The 25,854-nt window shown below is 39.9% G+C and overlaps 1 protein-coding gene across 2 annotated transcripts in view; it reads left to right on the forward strand.

The window, feature by feature from the left end:
- LOC122881673 (thrombospondin type-1 domain-containing protein 7A) overlaps positions 1–25,854 on the forward strand; it is a 144,327-nt gene that overhangs the window by 49,265 nt on the left and 69,208 nt on the right. The window contains exons 2-8 of one of the 2 annotated variants that reach the window (XM_044208173.1): positions 1,416–2,250; positions 7,664–7,912; positions 8,827–9,011; positions 13,784–13,852; positions 17,666–17,821; positions 20,223–20,426; positions 24,199–24,393. In XM_044208173.1, coding sequence (XP_044064108.1) covers positions 1,416–2,250; positions 7,664–7,912; positions 8,827–9,011; positions 13,784–13,852; positions 17,666–17,821; positions 20,223–20,426; positions 24,199–24,393 — 1,893 coding nt within the window. The remainder of the gene's footprint in view (positions 1–1,415; positions 2,251–7,663; positions 7,913–8,826; positions 9,012–13,783; positions 13,853–17,665; positions 17,822–20,222; positions 20,427–24,198; positions 24,394–25,854) is intronic. The other variant, XM_044208175.1, reaches the window with a different exon arrangement.

Genomic DNA, 25,854 nt, shown 5'->3' on the forward strand with positions numbered 1-25,854 from the left:
TTGTTGAGGACTATTTTCAGCAATACATAGTTGGTGCGGTAGTGCAAGTTTACAGCAGCAGGACGGTGTATGTGGGATTTATTCACACTAAATTATAGTACTCATGTTCACCGCAGTGAAGGAACACGTCACCAAGTGCAACAGTGTGGCTCATTGATGTGTTTTTAATATTTTTTGGACAACAATGGAGCTCTATGGCACAGATGAATAAGCTACATCAGGCTTTGGCTACGCAGACAATACAGTACTTGTTAGTGGGATCAATTCATTGTTGGTTTCGTTCTTTTCACGGGTTCTGTTGACAGTAAAAAAAAATCTAGTCTCCAGCCTTATCCTTTATGGCTACTGTAAAAAGCCCTGTTCTTGAGCCAAGTATTGCTAATATTTTTTCTAATTAAATCAATGTATGATTTATTTTATGATAATATGACTACCTCTTCACTACACAAGTCCTGTTCTAGGACTGTTTGCTGAATCTCTACTGCAATTAGTAAGAGTGGATAAGGGGAGGCTTTGCCAGAGACTTGTGTACAGACAAATAAGTTAGATGTTTGTGGCAATTCCTGCTGGTTGCCAATAGAGTTTGATAAATGCAACAGATTTCTCACGGCCTCTGTAAATTGGCTTTCAGACACTTTCCTTTGATCACCTATAATCTCCACTGTTGCACATTGTATTTGCATTGCCTAATCATCCCTCCCCATCCCTTTAGCACTCAGACAGTTTTTACCATGCACTAAAAACTGTTGTGTCTGACCCAAGTGTAGCTCAAAACAAGGTGACAGATTATTTTTATTGAATATGACATATTTTTTGCACTCACACATCATCCGCTGTGGGTTGCCAACAGCTTTTCAACACATTTTACATCAAGGACCACATTAGAGGAGTCTGTGAATTTACTGTGTCATCCTTGAAGATGCATTATATGCTTTTCCTCAGTTGATAACAAGCTAAAGTAAACTCTCTGTCTTTCTTTAGCATTAGAGGGTTTGAAGTGTTTGGTTTGACAAATTGATGCTTGCATGATATGGATTTCTGTTTTAAAGGCCAACGGCACAAGAGTCTTTTAAATGGTATCACTGATCTCCTTTGATGGTTACTAATGTAACTACAGCAATTGTGCAATTATGTATTTTTAAATTATCCATAATCAAACAGTACACCTTGATACAATCTCTCAGCTTTTCCAATCTGAGGAGCATCATTATTCTGATAAGATAAGACCTAAAATGTTTCTCCTTTTTCTGACCAGTATCTTAATTGTGTTTTGTTATGTGATAAAGCAATTTACTCTAGAGGTTTTGTACAGTACACCATACTGTCCTTCTTGGAGTTACATCTGAAGCTCAAGGGTTTATTGTTTATTGTAATATTGTCATATTGTAATTTGAGCCTGTTCTTTTGTTTCCCAGGTCCATGGGGAAGATGCATGGGCAGCGACTGTGGCCCAGGTGGCAGCCAAAGCCGGGCAGTCTGGTGTGCCCATGTGGACGGCTGGACAACGCTTCACACCAACTGTGACCAGGGCCAGCGTCCTTCCAACCAGAGAAACTGTTTCCGTGTGTGTGACTGGCATAAGGACCTTTATGACTGGAAACTGGGTGCCTGGAATGAGTGCGTGCCAGTTTCAGCAAGGACCTTTGGGGCCCCACGGCCGTTCACATGCAGTGGAGGCGAAGAGGGCATTCAGACCCGGGAGGTGGGCTGCATACTCAAGTCAGATGGGTCTCCAGCAGAGGATGCCATCTGTGAGTACTTTGAGCCCAAGCCTCGCCTGGAACAGGCATGTTTGATCCCTTGCCCCCAGGATTGTGTGGTTTCCGAGTATTCGCCATGGACATCCTGCTCCAAAACGTGTGGAACAGGCCTCAGAAACAGGGTCCGTAGTGTCCTGGTTCCTCCACTTTTTGGAGGTGCGGTTTGTCCCAACCTAACTGAGTTCCAGTCTTGTAAACCGGGGCCTTGCACAGGTCCAGAGGGCATGTACAGTCTAAGGGTTGGACCGTGGAACCCTTGTGCCCTCCCACAGACTCGGACAGCACGCCAAGTTAAGCGCAGGAAAGGTAAAGGCCAGGGGCTCAGGGAGCGAGCAGGCGTCAAAGATCCAGAGACCAGGGAGCTTATCCAGAAGAAACGAACCAGGAATCGCCTTAACCGGCAAGAAAGTCCATTCTGGGACATCCAGGTGGGCTACCAGACTCGGGAAGTGACCTGCATACATAGGAATGGGAGCGCTGTGGGACGCATGTAAGTGGCAACAATTTTTTTTGTTAATGTGACAGTAAAGTTAATGGGTTTTTTTCCCTCAGCACAATCATATGCCCTTCAGTTTTCTTGCTTAGGCAATGGTGAAAGATCTGTCAGAATTATAGCTTAATGCTAAACACTTTAGCTTTAGTTTTTTGTCTCATTTTAAAATATGGCATATTATCTACCATATTACAGGCCTTTAGCAGAGGTACAGTAATGTATTTATTTGATCTATATGTCTGTCTAATTTCACGTTTTCTTTTTATTGTAAATATTTCTAACATTCTCTTTATTTTTGTCAGCAAGTAAACTTCTCGTACCTTTGACGTTTAGGTGTACTGGTCCTGAAGTCAGTTTGTTTCTAACAGATAAACATGATGCCAAATTTGTCCTCCTGAAAGTTTTTCTTCTCCTTGTCAGGATATGACACGAAGGGGAGGATGTTTATCGGCTGTGTCTTTGTCACTGCTGTGCTGTCAGAGCAATGAGGCACAACTACCACAGTGTATTTGATGTCAACTTCAGTGGAAAGCAACCCGTTTTATGACATAAAATCAATCTTAGCCATGACTTTTTGTGGCATTTTTCAAAATAAGATAATTTTCTGGGTTTTGTTCTCTGGTTTTGAATGGATGTGTAATGATACATTCCAAGAAAAGAGAAACAAATCAAGTGTCATTCAAAAGGCACCTGTAAAATATTTAACTTGCTAAGCCATGAAGTCAAATTGCAACAATAAATCTTCTAAAATAAATAGTAATGGAAAAGTTTTTATTTTAAGGTTAAGGTTACAACGTCTAGAGATATTATTATTCACCCAAATCACAAAAATGCATGTCTTGCATGTAAGAAATTATTATTTTTTTTAAATTTCCTTTTAATGTGCTGAGGATTTGAGATGGAAGTTCTCAAAACCAAAACTATCTGCATGACTAGACAATGTTAGGGGTTATTGAAAAAACAAGTCATTTTTGTGATTTAAGAATTAAGTTTGTAAGGTAAAGCTGCAAAGATTTAGGTAAAGAAATTAGCTTGAAAGAAGCAGCCGAAGCAGAATGAGACATAAAAGTCAATGAGAGATAAAAGTCGCATCATGTAAAAGTGTCAAAATGGAAATCCATCAAAGAATCATTATTTGAATAGGTCACTGAATTAGGCCTTCAGTGGGCACTATTATCCAAAATACATGCTGTAGCTATATGAGTGCTGCCATTTATAGTGTTGATAAACTCAAGTGGGATCTAACCTCTGGCCCTGACATTATTATTGCTGTGAGCTACAAAGTCACACTCTCTGACTGAAAATAAGATAGATCAAATGGCTCTCAAGAAATGAATCTGCCACCTGCAGCAGAGAACACCACATGAACACAACCTAACACCACTGATAGGAAGGCACCATCAACGTAAACCCTTACTGTAGGTTTTCAAAAGTAATTCAGAATGAACCCCCCTACATAATCAGAGATAAAATATATTTTCACTGACTGGTTAATTAGTGTAAATGCAGCCACAATGGCATTTGAGATAATTTGGTTTCAAAATGGCCTTCCCACTAGATTGAGACACATTTTGAACACAGATTTTGAAAAGATTTACAGGCATCCGTCTCTCCAAGATCCATAATCATTCTCCTCCTAGGTACAACTACATTGGTAAGCATGGAAGTAGCCACATACAGTTTCTTTTTTCTGCACCCTGATTTGAATTGCAGATGAAATTACACCAAAACAATACTGAAATGAGTCCCCTGTTTGATTAAAGTGACAGGAAGAAAGCCGCTCCTGCAATTTCAACATACACAGGCATGCCAGAAGATGTAACATGCTGTTCTAGCGTTTATCTGATTTGTTTATCGCAGTGGTCTGTATGGGGTGTGGAGTGGCGAGCAAAACTAATTGTCCATCTATGGATAAGCTGTTATTGTTGTAACTAAACTGCTGAAGAGTAGAAATTGTGTGTTCTTCTGGTGTTTTTGCAGTTGCCAAACAGTTTCACCTGCATTGCCTCCACCCTCTGGACCACTGTAGGACACTGATTTGCATGTGCCCCAGGAAAACCGAGACGGATGCAATCAGATTTGTGATGTCTTTTGTCTAGTATGGCTATCAAATGGATGGACTTCTAAACTAGGATTTGTGTACTATTTGGCCTTCAAAAGAAATTTTGGGCCCACAGAGTGATGCCTTTTTGAAATTTTACTTTGATTCTATGTAAAACCAACTGAGGGATTTCGAAACATATTACTCAATGCAAACTTTTACGGATAACATAGTTTAGCAGGATGTTAGTCATGTAGTGATTGCCTGTTTGACAACATATTTAGCCAATCAGTTTGCCACTGATTGGCTGAATATTTCATCCTCAAAGAAAGAAAGGTTGACCACCTAAATATAACAACTTATGTTTATACCATAAGAATAATTTTAAAATTTACAAAAAAGCTTACAAATCTATTGCTGTTGTCCACTTTTCAGACTGTTGTTATGTTGAGGTTGTTGATGACTAAACAAATAAAAAGAAAGACACCATCAAGTGGTAATCAGTGAATTCTGGTTCTTGTCACAACATTTATTGATGTTATTCGTAATAACCCTCTGATGTTTATATTAGATGACTGTGAGGTAATCAGCGATTCTTCTAAAGAGCCGTTTCCGTGGCTCTATCATCTTTTTCTGTTCCTCAACTGACAGTAACTTTAAATGTCATCGCTGTTCCCTAGAAACTTGGATTTGGGGCTTTCACAAGGTCTCTGATCTCCAGGAAAGAATCAGTGAAAATGTCAGTAGAGCAAGTCTCCATTCATATCACATCTGTCACATGCCACTGTACTCTAAGATTTGATCAGTTATGTACTAAATCTATTCATTAATGCTTTGTTGGCGCCGAGCTCTCAGCAGTGACTGGGATCAAATATTTCAAAGGAACCTTGAAAACAACTCACATGCCCTTAGGAGCTTAAATATTAATCCTTGACTTGTTTATTTCTTGTTCTGAAATATTCATAGTTGTTTTTGCCACTTTCGGAAAAGTGGAACAAACTTCCCAGTGAAGCAATAGCCCAGTCATATCCTAGCCAGACGCTCTCTGAACATCTTGCTCCCTTCGTTTCAAATTTTGTTTGATGAACATCTGTCACTGGGCCTTTACTTTCTCCATAGTCCTCGACTCGTCCCAAACAGGCCACTTCCTTATAACTCAGTCTTCTACTTCTGCTTGTGTCTTATTAATCAAGCTTGCATCATGACCTTTTTAATTTTTTGCTGTGCCAGTGAGGGGGTGTATCACATTACATCATTGCATTTAATCCCACGTGGTGCTGTAATTTTGTTTCTTCTCTTTTCTGGCACAACTTCCTCCTCTCAGACTTTTTTTCTCGAAGGCTCTCAAGTTGTAAAAAGGCTTCTTTAATCACTTGACCCACATAGAATTCTGTTTTTAGACCATTTCAGCTGTTTTGATGGATGCAGCTCAAGTAATGAGTGTACAAGTGTTGAAATATGGAGACTTTCTGACTGCTTTTATTTTGTCTGAAAGCCCTTGGAGTCCATTGTTGCAAGTTACAGTGTAAAACCTAAAGGCTTAAAAATGAAAATTTCTCAGACTTACTTATTTAAATAGAGAATGATTGTGTCCTCATTCTGTCTGAATGACTGAGATGAAGAAATAATGACTTCTTTTTTGCAACTTTGAAATCCCAAAAAATGCTCGGGCATGCATACAACAAACGGCAAAGACTCAAAGGATCCAGTTGCAGCGAAAATGGGTCATTGGCTGCATTATTGGCTTTTTAAAACACAAGAAGTTCCAGCTGAGACAGGAAATCGAGCCATCACCCTCAGTGCAGCACATTTACTGTTTAAATTCCTCATTGTTTTCCTCCAATGCAACATGAGCCGGCACACCAAGCTTGTTTGGCAGAAAAACAAAACTAAGATTTTTCACAGTATCACTTCAGTACCACTTCAAAGACTGCAGAGGTGTTTTAATCTGCAAAGACACAGGAGTTAAAAGGAAAAAAAATACAGCTCATACTCTGCTTATATATTTCCTCATTTATACCAAAAGTCTGAGTTGCTGGAGGTGAAGTGTGGTGGCAACGTCTAAATGAGAGGTTTCTAAATGAAGCAGAGCTGTAATTAGCACTAATAGCTCGTCAGCTGCAACGCCTCAAGGGAAAAGACATCCAGACTGAGTAGCAGAAAGCAGTCGGCTTTAGTTAGAACAAATTTCTAATGATTCGGTAGGGGCCCAAAGAGGACGGGTTATTCATTATATCTAAACGCTGTTTAGATGATCAAAAGATGTGTGTGAGCGATTGATCAGAGGTTGTTGTGGTTGTCTTACCACTTAAGACTTAAGGATAAACATACCATGCCACACCACTCCTTATTTTACTCCTAATGTGAAACTGATTATTAGCGTGTATGCTAACGAGAGCAGCTAATGACAAAACGTGGCACCAGTCAAGGGCAGAGAGTTTAAAGGGAAGCTTTGCATACCACTTTTAGTGTCACATATCTGTTGCTCTGACTTGCTCAAAAACCATAAACCATGGCTTTAAGGCAACTTGGCAGTGAGAGGTAACTGAAAGATTTAAAGTAACTGTAATGAGGCGTCAGTAAGCTGCACACTGCACGGCTCTGTTTACCATAAAAATGCTCTGTGACCAGTTGATGCCTGAGGATAACAAACAGATAAAAGGATCTACCTTTGGAGAGTTGTAAGGCTTATTTGCTTACTGTTTGTATTGATTCTCAAGCTTAGATTTGTCACTCAATGCAGGTAAATCTGCAGAAAATGAATCATCAGCAATTTTGATGAGCGATTAATCATTTAAGACGCTACGGAGGATGAACGTTATCACTGTAACCAAAAGAAATTTCGACATGTTGGGAAATGCACCTGTTCACCTTCTTCCCGAGAGTTAGATGAGAAGATCGATACCTCTCTGATATCTGTACACTAAATATAATGCTATAACCAGCAGCTGATTATCTATCTAAAAGACTGGAAGCAGCTAGCCTGGCTCTGTCCAAAGATATGATAATCTGCCTACCAGCACCTCCATAGCTCAGTAATTAGTATGTTGTATCTTGTTTGTTTAATCTGTACAAAAAACCCCAATGTAAAAATGACAAGTTGTGGTTTTATGGGGGGTTATGTGCCTGACTATTTCTTGGCCGGGAGCAGTGACTTCCTGGAGTCTTGGACTGAGTGAATCTACAAGGTCTCCATTACAGCTATGGGATGTTCTCCTCTTGTAGTCCTATTTGTGTTCTAAGCAGCGGCGTATTTTTACATAAAAATCTTGCTATGTGTAGCATTAGTGCTCTTCTTGTTCTACCCAGATTAATCTCATAACCATACCTCCACTCCTTCCTGCACCCCTCCTCTTTATCCTTTCCCAGCCTGTGCACACAAAGGGACCTGCCGCTGACCATCCAGTCCTGCGTCCTCCCCAAGGACTGCCAGGTGACCGACTGGGCCGAGTGGGGCCCCTGCTCCAAAACCTGCTTGGATCCCGAGTCTCCCACAGGCAATCGCACTCGGAACAGACAGGTTCTCCAGTTCCCTGTGGGCGAGGGGGCGAAGTGCCCGCCACTGTCGGAGTCGGAGTCGTGTGAACCTCCGGGTGAAGGCGTACCGCCCTGCGCCACGTGAGTTCCTCCTGATGACGGGGGAGGGAGGCGGGGAGCACAGCAGGGAGTGAGCAGGGGCTTTTTGAATTTGAGTGAAAGTGGTTTTTATTTTTTTTTTATAGCATAGCACTCAACAGTCGCTCATGTTTCACAGGGATACAATAGCTTGTTAGATTGTGATTATACCCTCCTCCTTGGTTACAGCATTGTGAAGACCCTTCTACAGTACGAAATTCATTCTGTATTCCTACAAAGCTCAGGCAAAAATAGAATAAAATTAAAGTGTTTGATATTCAACCTGGCTGAGGCTGCACACGCTTCCTGTTGACTTTCCTTTACTCATATCACCAAGCTAATTTGCTCTCCCGTGTGGCCCATGGGTGTGTGTGGGTGGGTGGGTGTGTGTGTAGGAGACAGCATATGGAGACAGATTTGTGTAAGTGTTTGGGTTGGTGCCAAACACAAAGTAGAGACAAATGGAGGGAGACTGCAAGGATATTTGAGTCCCACCAACTCACACTCACACAAAGATTCAAAATGTAGGTTCACAGATGGCCTTTATTCCCTCAGTTTCATCCTATATCATCTTTACACAGCTATTGCCGAAATACTTTAGATTTTCTGTCAGACTGGCCCTCTGAAAATCTAGTATATAAGACACAAGTGTTCTTCTGTTGGGTAAATAAATGATTATATTGGTGGTTAAACAACGATAAGGAAACTGAATTATGTGGGTTCGAACTGTCTATTGACTGTCCACATTCCTGAAAGTACTTCCATACTGTACATACTGTTTTCAGAAGACTAAATTGGTTGTAATTATCCGATACATCTTTATTTGCTTAAGTTAGGTCTGCAGGATTGTAAATGTGCTGGACTTGGTCACTACATTACACCCATCGCGTACGTCCATCTCTGCTCTTTCCCCGTAGCTACACCTGGAGAACCACAGCGTGGAGCGACTGCCGAGTTGACTCGTTGCTAAGCCAACAGGATCGTCGACGTAGCAACCTGACAGGGCTTTGTGGGGGAGGCCTGCAGACCAGGGAAGTTTATTGCGTCCAGGCCAATGCTGAGCTTCTAAAATACCTCAACGACCTCAGAGAAAAAGACAAAGGTAAAAAAAAATTTGCCTTGTGGTCGGTCTAAACACATTCAGAGGTAGCATTAGTCTGCGCCACATGGACCTTTAGCAAAGTGTTAAAGCCCTTGAAAACTTGGCTTCAAATCTTCAGTATTTCTCTATATCGCTCATGGTAAGAAACTGGAATATATTTTAACATATACGTATTATTTATGTTTAAGGAGGCATTATCATGCAGAAGCTGCTTGTTGCTGCAGGGTTCATAATCAAGATTTTACACAAGGTTTTGAATGGGTCTTGAGAACAGTCAATCTTCTGCCAGTTTTATGTATGGACGGTCACAGGTTCAGATTCTTAATCCAGTTAGAAAAATTAATCGATATACAATCTTCCTTGCTTAAAATTGCTGCTCTTCAGTATGGCATAACCAATGAAAATGGCTTAATCTACTACCTCTGCCAGTTTCCTAACTGTTTTTATTTCAGTCTTTTTTTTTAAATCTGCTGCTCTTTCCTATCATCTCTACTGTCCTCTGTGATTTTTAGATGATTTATTTGTTACTCTGTTAACTTTGTCTGTGTCAATTGCACATTGTAGTTGTATTGATCTCAAAGGCTGTCAACCATCTTCCTTCGATACCGTAACCAAAGTCAACACCACAGTTGTATATATCAACCACACAGCATACCCTGAAACAAAACAGCTGAACTCTCTAGTGTAACTCTAATAAATTTGATCAAGCACTGTTACATGACAACTTACATCCTCCAACTCCCCCACCCCACACCATGTATAAGAACTGCAGTCCCTTGGTGGATTTGGAGCAGATAATTGCATATCAAATGCTTGCAACAGATACAAGCCTACATGTTGACTCAATTCATGTCCAAATATACAATGACATACAATATTGCATTTGCATTAATAGTCAGTGTAGTATGTTTTTTTTTCTCTTTTCTTTCTACAAATATCCCACTGCGGCTACATTGTCAGCTTCAAGTTTTCTGTTTGAACATTTAAACAGACTTTTACCCGCTGCCACTCTCTCCTTTTAAACCAAATCAGGAGTCATTTAGAACAGGGATTTGGCTGCTCGTGTGCCCTACTGTGACTTGTCAGTGGTCGCAAGTGCAAAGGCCTTCAATTCTGACACTTGTCAAGCCAGCTTAAAGTCAAAGCTGCCCTCTTAAAGAGGGTGTTAAAGACATTAGTTGAGGCTAAGCTTATGGAGGCCAACCGTGCCGATCACGTGAGAGAGTGACAAAGTCTAAGAGGAGGTGAGATGCCCAGTCGCCACTTGTGCCAATGTGGAGAGATGTTCCTCTCACACAAGCTAAGTACTTGGAGTGCAGTCTATCCATTCTGGTGGTGTTTAGTGTAAGTTGTGGATGTATGGAGATATTAGCCTGATAATTGTTTTCACTTAATTATTCATTCTGACATTGTGTTCATGCCTTCTTCTAGGGAGGAGGAACAAACAAAGTTGCAAAGTGCTTTACAGTAAAATGAGTAATAAAAAGGTCAATAAAATCCAAGACGTAAATAATAAAATTACATAAAATGATTACAAGAATTTACCATCAATTAAGAGAAAGCCATAAGACAAAATTGACTTTTAAGAAGGAATTTAAAAGAGGATACTGACCTTTTTTTACAGGTGACTGAAGTATTTGTCAAGTTGATATCGGTATCATTTTTGACATAGAAGCTGCTGCAGCGGTTGCTAGTTGCAGTTAACATTTGTCATTTCAGGTGAAGGAATATGTAGATTTTAGTTATTTCTGCATGTCGACTTACAGCCCGTATAGCTGTGATGGTCTAATCCACATTTTGGCCATTTTTCTGTTGTTGTTTTTTTCTGGCTCTAGCACATTTAAGGTGATTTAAAATTTTTAAAACTAATTTTTAATCCTACTTACACTCTGATTGGCTCAGATGTTTTACCAACCAGGGAAATAGCCGTCAATGAGCCCAGCACCAGAACTATTTGCATCGCTGATAAAATCTCAGATGTAAATTCGGCTGTCTGGAAACAGGCTATACAGCTAAATCATTGGAGCACAGTGGCATTATATGTGAAACACTCAACAGAAATGTCTTTTTCCAGATATTTTGACCTTGTTATTCATGATAAAGAGATTTTATCAAAATATTTTCTCGGATTATTGAAAATAGCTACCCTAACCCAAAAGTCTTATTCAGCACCATTAACTCTCTTATAAACCCCCCTCCTAGACATAACCTAGACCCCTCACCAATCAGCTGCAAAGACTTTAAAAAATTATTTTTAGACAAGGTCGGAAAAATCAGATATATCTCTGATAAAGGCTAAATCCTCTTCGCACAACAGTCCACCAGCATTTGATAATTTTCTACCCATTTCCCTTCCCCAACTTGATAAACTCATTTCCGGCATAAAGCCCACTACCAGCTGCCTTGATATTGTTCCAGCTAAGTTGCTGAAGGGGTTTTTTGGGGAAATTGGCTTGAGCACTCTTAATATTATAAACAGCTCTCTTCTTACCGGGAATGTCCCACCCTTGCTTAAACATATTATTATTATTACTATTATTAAGTTTTAGCACAACCCGATTCAGTAAATGACGAGTCTGAAACTAGCTAGTAGTTATTAAGAACCTAGGACACAAAGACTTAGGAATGGATTTATTTAATAGTTGATGCAAACCAGTCCAGGTGTTTAGCTTTATTGAACTGCTTATGAGCTAAATCATTGTTGTGTTACATCAGTCAGTGATGGACAGCACCAAAATTGACTGTGAATATGTTGCAGATGATTAAATTTTTATTCTTTTTAATATTTCTCATGGGGTTCTAATATTAATCTAAAACTATCTTGTGTGATGTTAAATAAATTCATGATTGATGACTTTATAAAAGACAAGCTGGCAGTGCATTTGCCATGCTAGAGTATTATTTCTCAGAGTTTGAATTGATCGGCGGTCCTTTGGTTCTGTGTATCAGCCCTAATGAAAGAATAATGAGTCTGGTAGCCAAGATTAAATCAACATCGACAGACACTCTTCAGACAAAGCATATTGTATAATATACATAAAAATGTTAAATGTATGCCTAATGAGATTGTATGCCCTTCCTCTGTCTGTCTCCTTCTTTTTCGCTTCCAGCTGAAGTGCTTTAGGGACTATAAGGCGACTGAGAGCATACAGTACATGTGCCTGCAATGAAACTGGACCGATCATACGCATTAAAGCGCCTATAACCTCTGTTAAGATACAGTTAAAGATTCATATATACAAGCATGTTGAGAGTGGTGTTGCCAGAGCCGGCTGTGCAGTAGTGTGTGTGTGTGTGTGTGTGTGTGTGTGTGTGTGTGTGTGTGTGTGTGAGTTTTTGCACAAACACACACACACACGTACACACATGCACAAAGTTCTTATCTTCTTGGCGCAGGATTACTTTTCCCTCCATTGGGGGGTAATCTTCCAGCATACCACTGAGACAGAGAGGCAGACAGTGGTTCAGTGAAGTTTGCTGCAACCAGCGCTCTCTTTCTCCTCTGTCTCATGCATAAATATCACCATGCAAAAGGGCGGATGATACCCTCAGGCCAAGATCTGGAATCAGCTTACTACCTCCTAAATCTTAACCTTAATCTTTATGGGGGAGTAGCTCCAATCTGACCCCAGATCAAAATCACAGCCTAAGTAAGGTCATTCGGCACTTCCTCAGCTAAGGCTGTGTAACTTTAGGTTTGGATCTCAGCTGCTGGAGCATATGGATCCCTAAAGCACTTCCACCAACCTTGTGGGAGTTGACATCACCTTTCCCAGTATTTGACAGGAAGAAGACTTTAAAGGTGCATTAACATTGTATTAGGTGAGGTTTATTCATACATACTGTCATTGCAGGTTAGAAGAAGTTCAAAAATATGCCCAGCAATATCTTTTAAGCTGTCTTATTTACACAATGTGTGTTGTTTCTTAAATCGGAGCATGAATAGAAATGTAGAAATTTTAGTGGGGGGTTTATTCGTCCACCTAGTGGTTCTGTGCAGAGTCTTCAGCTACAGTGAGGGTTGCCAGACAGGGTTTGGTCTTAGTTTTTGTACAGGCAAAATGGTATCAAACCTGGCAACTTCACTGTGATGACAAGACTCTGGGATGCTATGCACCGTCAGTACGCCTGGCTGTTGTTTGCCAAGACATAGTTCCAGCTCATAACTCCTGACTCCATCTCCGTACTTAACACAAAGACATGAAAGCAATATCAATCTTTTCATCTCAATCTTGGAAAGACAGCAAATGAGCATAAAATGTTGAACTATTCTTATAAATGCCTGGAAAGCCTAAAAAGACAATATAAAATCTGGACTGACACTTACACTAAGATGAGTTAATTAGCTGCTATGAACAGCAACAAGTTCAATTATGGCCTCAGATAAGTCTGTAGCTCTTAAGTTAAAAAGACTGTAATCAGATTTCTTTTGATCCGCCAACACCAAAATCCCCAACCTGATGAGATGACATGGTCACCAAAAGTCCATGTGGCTTTTGATCATAAACCATGGATCTGATCTGTCAAAATAAATGAACCAGAAAGAAAACTTATCTTCCACTATCACTCAGACCAAAGATAATAAAAGACAGGATGTAAGATTTAATCGTGTTCTTGAAGCATTTAATTGTAAACAAGCCCGGGATATGAGGCCCACCTCTGTGGCCTCTCTTGCTGTTGCTGTTTCCCGTCACCGTCTGTGTTTGTTTGATAGTGCCTCCATCCCCCCGGTGTGTGCGTAGCTAATAGCACTATCTCCCCTGTAATTGCAGCAGGTCAGACCCAAAGACAGCAGAAGCCTAGTGTCCCCCCTCTCCTCTCCATCACCTTCCAGATTACAGGTAGGTGTTTTTAGTCACGCTGATAACGAAGCCACAGTCTCTCCCTCTGCTTTATACCTCCCAGGTCTCTTTGTTTTTCCTTTTAACCTTTCTCTTCACTCCCATTGTCATTGTCAGTCTCCTCTTCTCTATCCTTGTTCCCTCTCTTTCCTTCTCCTCTCCTCTCCTCATTTCTCCTCTCCTCTGCTCTCCTGCCCATTTCTCCTCTCCTATCCTGTATTCTTGTTTCTTCTCCTCTCCTCGTTTCCCCCTTTCCTCTCTCCTCGTCTTCATTTCTCCTCTCCTATCTTCTACTCTTGTTACCTCTCCTCTTGTTTCCCCTTCTCCTCTCTTCTCTTCTCGTCTCGTCTCCTTGTCTCTCCTGTCATTTTCTCTCTCCCCTATCCTCGTCTCCTCTCATCTCCTAATTTCTCCTCTACTCTCTTCTCCTCTCCTCTATTCTTGTTTCCGCTCCTCTCCTCGCCTCTTGAGGCCCCTTTTCTTCTCTCCTCGTCTCCTCTTCTCTCCTCTCCTCTCTCCTCTATCCTTGTTCCCTCTCCTTTCCTCTCCTCTCGTTTCCTTTATTCCTGTCTCCTCTCATCTCCTCTCCTCTATCCTTGTTCCCTCTCCTCTCCTTCCCTCATTTCTCCTTTCGTCTTTTGAATATAACAATGGCTCACAAAGGGCAAAGAAAACATATAATAATAATAATTCAAATATTGATTTTAAAACACTTTGAAGGGTCTTTCCACTACTGTGATGCTTTAGATTTATGATTTATGATAAGTGTACACAACATATACATTTCAGCAAGCCTATCCAGAGTGTTCAGTGTTGTTGCCAAATCCAACAAAGGGACAAGTAGTATTACAACAAAGTTCTGTATTCTCCCATCAAAAGCCAGGCAGAAAAGTTGAAGCTTTGAAGGGACTGTAAGAAAAACTTTGTTCCCCCACAAACAGAATATGGATAGTGAGATGTGAGACATTTTCCACCGCTGCAGACAGTAAGCCCCACTCACATGAGGGATTTTTTTCCTCCGTTGTCAGTTCAGCACAATAGAAAAATGAGCTCACTGGAGAGCACAATATAAAATGGACTAATAGAGACACAGGATATAGAGTTTTTTTCCTCTTTATCACACAGACACCCAATACTCTGTTGGTACTCAGTGTTGTATTCCCAAATGGATTGATGTTAAAAGATTGAAGTCAGTGTAGTTCCCCAATAAGACGTGGATTAACAGTGGCTCAGCAAACTCACTATTTGACTTTCAGTGTATTTGTAAGAGGAATTAGCCATTTTGCATTTCAAAAGCCCCACTTGCCTTCCACTGTACAGTTCTACGGGAATTATGATTCAGTTCTCCTGACTATGTCAGACTTTAAGCTCTTAGATGTCTTGTAGTAACAGTCGGAATACAGGAAATAAAGAGCCTCAAGTTGAACATGTCAAGAGATTTTTTAAAACGTATTTGAAATTTGTCACTAAATGCTTAAAAAGTGGAGATCAATCCACCCTTATACTTTGTAGAGAAAAGTCTTCCATATTTTTCAAACTTTCATGCCACCACTGATGTCTTAATACTGAGCGTCAGTTTTAACAAAATTTTCCTTTTAGGGGGGCGAAAACGTTGTAATATCCCAAACAGATACCACAACAGATGGTACCAATTAAAATTTTCAATATTATCCAGTAGCATTAAATTAAAAACAATTGAAACAAAGTAAAAAACTACTTACACTAAAAGGTGTTGATGGAGCTCTGTCATGAGTTGATTACAGAAGATGAAAACAACACTAGACTCTCACTCTAGAGAGGTGATATTGATATTATTGAAAAATGTACCTGATATTATATTGTCTATTACAATATTTATAAAATAGACTAAAAAGGACTCACTATTTCATTAAAAAGTTTAACTTTCATGACAATATTTTTAAGTGTAGGAGTTAAATTATTCTAGTGCTTGGTATCTCATTTTGAAATACAACTCTTGAAATGACTGTTGGCATAAAAAATAAAACTATAGATTATAAACTGCAGTGTTAGTTAAGATTTTAGGTATCGCTTCTTTTAAGTCTGTCTCACTAAAATAAATGTTTTTATGCAGTTTTATTACACTAATTTATGTATTTAAGTATTAAAAATGCCTTTTAGAATTAAATCTGATTCATATGCACATGCTGTACATGTTTGCTTTGTAAAAAAGGAAAAAGGTTTAAAAGTGTAAGTCAGAGTGTGGAGCTCCAGGCAGGGGGTTGAATCTGTCTGCTGAGTGAGCAGGACTCACTCTTATCACTAAGGACGACCTGGAAGCATAGAGGTGGCGTTCTGTTGACCTGGTGGTTTAAAGCAATAGGTCGACATTTTGGTAAATATGCTCATTCGCTTTCTTTGACAAGGGTCATATCTCTCCGCTAAATATGAAGTAACAGCCAGCAGCCAGTTAGCTTATCTTAACACAAAGACTGGAAGTAGGGGGAAACAGCTAGCCTGGCTCATTCCAGAGGTAACAAAATCCACCTACCAGCACCTCCAAAGCTCACAAATTAACATTTTATATCTTGTTTGTTTAGTGTAAAAATGACAATTTTGTGGTTTTAGGAGGGATTATGTGCCAGTCTATTTCTTTTTTTCGGGCTTTTTATGCCTTTATTTGACAGCAACAGCTGAAGAGAGACAGGAAAGGGGGGACAACATGCAGCAAAGAGCCACGGGCTGGAATTGAACCCAGGCCGCTGTGGTAAGAACTCATGCTTAGTACATGGGGTGTACGCTCTACCAGGGCGCCCCATGTCAGACTATTTCTTAGCCCCAGTCAACTTCCTGGTTGACCGGTAACCTCACGTTGACAACAAGACTAGAAGTGGTCCGGCACACGACCTACAAAAATGTTAAGTTATTCCTGTAAGGCCCATACTGTACCACGTAACTGCCACTTTCTGGGATTTAGTCTGACCTTGTCAAAAGGTCCCATTTCTCCTTCTCTGTCTTCTCATATTTCCTGTCAATCTCCACCTTCTAGTATCAAATAAAGACTCAAAAAGGGGGGAAAAAAACATGGATGCACAGCCCTGGAAGATATAGTAGCACTACTGTGAAATGACACTGACACCAACATGTGCATGCATAAATGCATAAACCCTGTATCTTCAGAAACTCCACACATCAAATTTATTTATCGTGGCTCGGTTCAGCAGACACGTAGAAATGTATTCTGCACAGTTGTCACAGAGCTGTGCCTTGCATGGAGATAGCATCTTTCCTTTTTATTTCGACAAAGTTCTTCAGTAGGAGTTCAGACAGGCACGTACTTACCAGTAGCATCATGGAAAGGGCTTTCTAAATCCAATGTGGCACGACTAGGGAAAGTAGGTGCCAAATTACACCTCATGGAATAAACATGAGCCAAGACATTGTCACTGTTCTCTTACACCTTTTAGTGTTATATTGTTGCTACCTCTCTCCTGTCTCTGTTGAGAGTCGGTGGGCAGGGATCCACAATGTTTTATGTTTCTAGCAAGGCGCTGCACAAGATAATCATTGCTAATTTATCATTATGACATGTTAACAGGGAGGCGATAAACAAAACAAAGGGATAATAGTGTTTCACAGGCATGTTTTGTTTTTTCACTGTGGTTCTCCCCTGCTCTCTATAGGGACTCTAATGCCAGGAATAAAAGTAAATAAGCATTTTTGTGTCCCTTGTTCCTGTTGATTGTAATGCTGGTAAAAATTCCTCACATAAAGACAAACCAAAATAGGATCAAAGTAAAGCAGGTTCATTTTAACGGCTGCTTATGTTGAGTTCCTTTTTGCTCATCTGCACAGCCTCCCGCCCCGTGGAAAACAAGCTGTGCGAGGGTCCGATCCCCAACAGGTCCCAGCTGTGCCAAATACCCTGTCCCATCGACTGCGATGTGTCTCCGTGGGGCGCCTGGGGGCCCTGCACCTTCGAGAACTGTGATGACCAGGCTGGAAAGAAAGGTACGAAGACACAGTCCCAATAGATAAAATCATGGTTTAAAGGTGCTATGTGACACATTTCAAGCATTATTATGATATAGCAAAGGTATTGTGTTATATTGGTATAAGACGATAATGACCACTATCGCAGGCCAGTTAAAATGTTTGATGTGTTTCTCCCCCCCCATGTATTCATTTTCTTTTTTTGGCTCCATTAAAGATAATAAACATGTTGAAAGTAATTTATCCATCATCTGTCATTCCTTCGTTCATCTGGCATTGAGATAAATACTGACAGTTTTACTCTATGATCTCTTCTATCATTCCTTGTCCTTGTTTCCAGTAATTACACCTATGTATTATAGTGAATGTGGAAATAATATATTATTACGTATACGTACTTTAATTAACTTTATCTGGATGGTCTCCAAAAACTATGGTTGTAAAATATTTGGTGCTTTGTTTTTACAGTGTAGTAAATGCTGCCTACGTTCCATCCAACACTTTATATTGTCTTTTTTTTTAAAGAGAACAGTAGAATTAGTATACTGCATAAACATTATTGTTGAGTTTAAATTCATGAATCTGCAATTTTCATTATAGTTTTACTACATAATATTATCATTTTTATACTAGCTATAACCTTACCGTATAGCTTCAGAGAATAACACATAATGGTTGATGGCTGCAACCACATTATAAGTATAGTTTCAGTATAAAATGTACCTTTGTGTATGTTGCAGTTGTTTAATCAGTGCATTCATAGTTAGGATAAAGACATAAATCTAATGCCATATATGTGAAAGAGCAATTAAGTGATCAACATGTTAACTGAAGTTTATAAATAATGTCACAGGCCGACTTCTGCATGATTTGGTTCATTGGGCACGTGTGCACGTGTGCAGTATGACTGTTCCCATGCAGGGAAATCATCAAGGTTTTTCTCATATTCCCAAGTCAATTTTATTTATATAGCCCAATATCACAAATAAAGTCTTTATAGCATACGACACGCTCTGTCCTTAAACCCTCGATTCGGAAAAGGACACCCCCAAAAAAAAAAAAAAAAAAAAAAACCCCAAACATTTTAACAGGGAAAAAATGGAAGAAACCTCAGGAAGAGCAACAGAGGAGGAGGAGGGATGTCGTCAATAGATGTCAATAAACAATAGATGTCGTGTGTACAGAATAGACCAACATAATAATATTACAGTATGGTCAATCATGATGACAAACTTATGAATAGATTGTAACATATATGTAGAATGGACCCGAGAAGACGTCAGGCAACTTCAGGTGTCGCCTAACAGACCTGGGCCACACAACCTCCTCTCCACCATGGAGACCTGAAAGAGGACAGACTGCACAAACACATAAGAGGCAAAACTCAAGCACACCATTCACACAGGTAGGAGAAAGGAACAGACATGCACAGCGGGAGGGAGAGAGACAAGAGGAGAGGCTGAATCTAATGGAGGACGAGGATCCAGATCCAAAACATCTGGAGAGAGGTCCCAGGACAGCCGATGGTCCAGCACAGAAAAGCCTGAGTGAAAAGAGAGGACATGGAGGAGAAACTAGAGAGAGACAGACATACTGTTGTGCTTGTGGGACACAAACAGACAGGTTACAGAGATGCAGTGGTTTTCAGTGTTAAGTGGTGGTTTAGTATTAATGAGCTGTCTCAACAAGTCAGCCATCAAAAGCAAGCTAATCATGAACATCCATCATCAGTGGAAGAAGTACTCAGATCCTTTACTTAAGTAAAAGCACCAATGCCACAATTTGACAATACTCCATTACAAGTAAAAGTCCTGCATTCAAAATCCACTTAAGTAAAAGTACAGAAGTATTATCAGCGAAATGTACTTGAAGTATCAAAAGTAAAAGTAGTCATTCTGCAGAAAAATTGTTCCTGACTGATACGTTATTGTATATGACATTATTCGGTCGTTAATACTGATGTATCAATGTTTGAGCAGCACTTTACTGTTGTAGCTGGTCGAGGTGGAGCTAGTTTTAACTACTTTATGTGCAATTAGGTAGTTTAGTCCGGTGGCTCCCAACCTAAGGGTCAGGCCAGTCCAAAGGGTCACAAGATAAATCTGAACAAAGTTCTACTACATACATTTCTATTAATTAGTTATTTAAATTAAACCATCTGAGAAGTTTAGAGGGTATATAGACATCTGTGACAATGGGCTCCAACTTGACACTGCTTTTTTTGTAATTTGTCACAAGTCAAAATAGTTGGAAGCCACTGATTTCATCTTTAACAATGAATTATGATAATCTCGCTGAAAATCTTTAAAATCTTAATCTGAAAAGTAGCTAGTCTAAATATCACATACATGAGAGAAAGTGTTCTGTAGATATATTGTTCATAGATTTGTCTGTCTTTATACTCTCTGCTGTGCTGCAGGTTTCAAACTGAGAAAACGACAGATCACCAACGAGCCAACAGGGGGGCCTGGAAACTGCCCGCACCTGGTGGAGGCGGTGCCGTGTGACGAGCCCAGTTGTTACGACTGGCAACTAGTCAGCCTGGATCAGTGTATTCCTGGTGATGAGAAGCCATGTGGCCCCGGCACTCAGCTCACACAGGTCCAGTGTGTCAACAGCAACGGTGAGAGGGGAGAATTAAAGTAGATTACAAGATTTTACTGAATGAATTTGATGCACAGCTGTCACTGATGCCTCGTGCCCCACAAATTCAAAATTGATTGATTTACTTGTTAAAATGAAACATATTCTTCCTGCAGAGACAGTATTTGTTGTTTGACATTATCGAGCAAATTCCTACTTGCTCATCCTTGGAGTGCATTGTGCTTTTCACTCACCTCCATATACAATGAAGAAGAGAGCAGGTCTGACCTTGAAAAATCCTATTTTTTCAAGGTCACCTCTCCACTGACCCTCCAACTTTCGCTGTACAGAGCTGTACGTGAGGAGATTGCCATGACTGGCCTCCTGGTTGCCATTCATCAAGTTTGTGAGGAGTTCTCTCCAGACTCGTCTTCCTCTGTTCCTCCTTCCTCTTTCCTCCTAGCTCTCCCCCTGTTAAAGCACTTCCCTCACTCTGTCTCTCTCATTACAGTCTTCCTCTCTGCACGCACAATTAACTCGCACTAAATCAAATCAATCCTCTGCGGCCGTGGGTCTTGGAGTATCTTGTGCCCTTTGCTGCTCTTGATTTTTACTGCTACTCTTTATTACTGTAACTCTTTAATATAAGAGTCAGTGGTGCAGACAGGCTTTCCAGACTTCCTATTGCCTTCAAGTTATAGACAAATGTTAGACAAAATAAGGTACAACACAATTGATTTTTATTCAGTTGCTGTTTTCTGGCACGGTGTAGATTACATACCATTTTTATTTATTCAGCATGTAAAGCTAGAAAGTGCTGCGGCTCTAGGAATCTCATTCAGTTCCAAATGTACTCAGTAAATCTTCATTTTATGATCCCATGCAGTGACTTTCTTCATGTTTCCCCCACTAGAGAACTTGATTTGTCCTTCTAACATCTCCCACAAATCACAGTTCATGCATCAACTGCAGGTATTCAGTGAAGTTGGTCTGGTGGGTACTCCGCCTGAACTGCCGAAGTATAAGAAACTCTGCACTGTTCTTTCTCCCCTGACTTCGGTTGATTGATCCCCCCCACCACCACCACCACCTTCACTCCCTCATCTGATGAAAATTGATTTGTTCTGTTTGGATTTTCACTCCGCTTTTCGCCTCAGAGATTTTTCACTGCAATGTCAGCTGTATATTTTCTCCGAGTGTGTCACGGTTATAAAAGAAAAGGCCACACAGCCGGACCCCAGACAACAGGCGAAGGTCGATACAAATGTTATTGAAACTGGCTATTGATATTCTCCATGCTGACTGCCTCCCCACTTAGGCAGGGAGCTGTGTCTTCTCTGCACACTGAGCATTGAGGTTTTCCTATCATAGTGGGTGTTCTGTTCATTCATGTTTTCTCTGTGAGAGTCTGAAAACTGCTGGGGTCCCTTGTCACTTCTCAGTTCAGTCATGATTGGTTCACTGCATATCTGTCAAAGTGACATCTTAATGCATAGTCAGGCCCAGTCTGACTTTTGAAGCTCTAGCGATTCTCCTCCTGCTTGAAATTTCAATTCAGCATTGAAAGGTTTACATTTTCCTGAGTGTATGCATCGCTTACAGGAGAAAATATTTTCTGCTTGGTTCATGGCAGTGAATAAAGCAACATAGACAAGTATGTGGGTTAATATAATCCACTTATGGCTGATGCACGAAGCTCATTAATAAAACATGGATGGTAGTGTAAAAATGTGGGAATCCCATGTGAATTTTTTCAATGTTCAGTGCCACTTTAGTATGGAGATAGGCCTGAGTCAAGAGTGCATCAATATGAATATTCTACAGATAATCTATAAAAAGGTTCATAATCAACTGCCATGGCAATATGGTAAACACAAGTGAAATGTCTTGAATTATTCTGTGGTGAAGCACAGCAATCTAGGAATATTGGATCAACCCAGAAACATCAGACATGTCACTGGTTTGAATGTTGTTGGCTATTTGTGGTGATTCGTTTTGATGATCAGAGGTTCATTGATGCAGTCTGTGATTTAACATTATTTGCAAGCAAGGTTTTACGGTTAAGTTTGGATTTAAAGCTGCACGAGGCAACTTAATAACCTAGAGATTCCAATAGACGGCAAGAAATAACTGTCTGCCTTTATAATTTATTAAATTACATTAATGCTGCATACATTTTTGAACGAGATGTCTGTAAACTCCACCTCCATCCTCATGAAGTCCATCCTCATGTTTGTAAACCTCGTCTGTTTCAAGACTGCTTTATATCAAACAATCTCAAAAGAACAGAATGTCAAAAGACGAATCACCGGTTCAATGAATCTAGCTTTTTTTTTTCTGGATAGAATAGTCTTGCTGCTGTTTAGGAAACAGTTTGTATTATGTTTCACTTAATGTAGGCAGATTTCCTTCTTGTTTCTATACCAGCCACATGAGTCGATCACAGAATGCCAAGTTGATACTTGTGCCAGTTTGGAGAATATCCTTCCCAAGTTGTCTTAGGGACAACAGACGTCTTAAGAAAACAAGCACGCCTCTACAATTTAAAATGGGCTTGACATTGCGCCATCAATTAAGACACACAGCTGTTCATTTTCCCAGCTGCTCCAACCTTCTCTGTACTGAAGTGTATTTTGCAGGTGATAATCTAATTCTTGCAATGAATCTTTGAGCCTTCAAGTTTATTCTCATTGCCTAAGTTACCACCCAGACTATCCTCAGTTGGCAAGTAAAAGCAACGTGTTTCACTCAGCGCTTCATCAAGCTAATTTTTTGTAGCACCTTTTTGTATTTTCTCCTTCCTTTAGAGTTTTTGGTTTTGGATTTATTCCTCAGTTGTCAGATATTTTCACAAATGTACCAAGGAGGACACACAATGCACACAAGCACATTGTGAAAGACCCCAGAATAGAATTTGGTTCAATAAAACAATATATGGCTCTTCACTGATATCAGTTTGCACTGCAGCTTGGTGATACAAACAGGATGATAATACAGAGGTATTACTAATGAGGATATCCTGGTAATATTAGGGATTCATTTTTAATAAAAAAGGTAATATGGGGTTCATTTTTCATCAGGGAGTAATATAATGGGCTAATACCAGTGCAGTATCACAAGACAATTCCCTGATATGCCCTCAGTCATATGACACTATTCCCTCATGTGTCAAATTTTCCTTCTATTACTTTTATGTAATACCATCAAAATTTTTCTGAAAATACTGTGATTTACTACCTGGAAACACAGATGATAGTTTCTGAGTAGTGAAGTTTACCTGGAATGTTCAATGTATTAATCATAAACTAAGGTTTAAATGCAAAACCACCTGTTTTGATTTTCAACATACATGTAAGACTTAAGGCCCAGAGTCATTACCTGGTAACACAGATGGTTTTATGCTTCTTTCGTCATAATTCTTTGGTTTCATTACTGAAACTTTCTTGTAATTGCGATTGAATTACACTGACATAACCCCATCAGTATTAAACATGACTGTAATATTGCTTCATTATCATTAGCATAGTACCCTAGTCTTTTCATTACAAATGATTCACTAGTATTACCACATTATTAAGAAAATAATACTTTGATATATCCTTATTATTGTGAGCAGATTAAAGCATTGTTACCCCTTCATGTTTTTCTCACTCTGTTGTTACCAAAATATTACCCCATTGTTACCTTGCTATTAGTTGTACAATGTAAACTGACAATATGGGTGTATTTTACTTTAAAATGCAGCTTCAGTCTGTCCTACTTTCCTTCCTCCCAAAGTTGATCGTGTTATTGTCTTTCACCGTTTTCTGTAGGAGAGGAGGTGGACAGAAATCTCTGCTCGTCTTCCCCGGCTCCAGAGCCTGTGCCCTGTGAGGTGCCTTGCTCAAGGGACTGTGTGCTCAGCGATTGGACGCTCTGGTCTACTTGCTCTCAGACCTGCTCCAGTAAGACCATAGAGGGAAAGCAGATGAGGACTCGCTCCATTCTGGCCTACAACGCCGGGGAAGGTGAGTCTCCACCTGCTGACAGTCTCCTGCACCATCGTGTATGGAAATATATGCAGATGAAGCCTGGATATTGGCTTAGTCATGGCCTTTCAAGTTGTCCTTTGCTGTCACTCACTGAATGTCTGGATTTCACACTTGTCTGCATGTGCATTTGTCCTTATCTTAAACAGTCTGCTTATCTGTCCTGGTGATTATTTCTGTTGGTCTGTCTCCTCGCCTGACACTCACTTTTTATCTGTTTCTAAGATCATTTCTCTGCACGTTCTTGTTCTCTCTGCTTTAAATCTCTGTGTGCGTCTGCTTGTCTGTCTCTTTTTCTTTTTGTCTTGTCTCCAAACATTTTCCTGTGTCTTATCTGAACGTGTGTTTTCCTCAGTCACTGCAATGGTGGTGTCATGGATCACAGTGATGGAGGGTAACATTTGTAATTAAAGTTTGCTGGTAGCTGTTTTAAACCTCCTAGCTATGTGTCTACACGTAGCAAAATTAAAATTGTTAGCTTGTTTTGAGTTCTAAAAACTACATTATCATAACAGCTTTAGGATAACTTATAATTGATTTAGAACTTATTCAGCCACTTGTAATACTGTCAGGCCTTGTTGGCCATGTGTGAAATAGCTTGATTGTTAGCTGTTTTCTGTTGTTCTGCAGTAGTATTAGTTTATGTACTGCATATCTCACCTGTCACATTAACATATTTTATATCTGTATTTATCAAAGGTCTTTCACAGGTGCCAAAGTTTCCAGAACTTTTTGGTAAATCTTTGACTTTAGACTAGAAATATAGTAGCTGTACTTGAAGTAGCTTTAGAACAGTTGAGAAATACAGTGGAAACCATATCAAACTATATTCTGCTGTCTGTTCAGACCCACATTCTTATGAACACACATACTCAAGAACAATACCTGAAAGAAGCTTTGTATCCTCACCACAGGTTCCCCCTGCAGAGTAGATTATCTGATTAGATTTTGAGCTCCTTGGCAGATTTTGCAGCTCCTGTGTTGCATATTAATGAAGAAAAAAAACCCAGAAACTACAGGAACTACTCAAAGCCTTAAGATACAGGGTTAACATTAATAAGTAACCACCAATATGTTTGCATAGAATTATGTGCTAATTAATACACTAATAAGAAATTAATGACCTATTTAGCATAACTGCTTACATTTAATTCCACAGTGATTATTGTGGGACCAATAATCACCCAAGTGCCTCTTACTGCTTGACACCCATCAGTTGAATGATATTCAAGATGAATGCTAAGTGGCACTTGCTCCAGCTCTTTGTGAATGTGCAAGCAAACGGTAATTTATCCTGCAAACATGAACACATTTAAATAACTCGCATATGCTGGCTTTGTTTGACTGACTGACTGACTGACTGACTGACTGACTGACTGACTGCCACCTCACAAGAGAAATGAGAGGGAGACAGGCACAAAGAGAGGGATAGCAATGGGA

This window comes from Siniperca chuatsi, linkage group LG9 (assembly GCF_020085105.1).
Source record: "Siniperca chuatsi isolate FFG_IHB_CAS linkage group LG9, ASM2008510v1, whole genome shotgun sequence".
NCBI lineage: Eukaryota > Metazoa > Chordata > Actinopteri > Centrarchiformes > Sinipercidae > Siniperca > Siniperca chuatsi.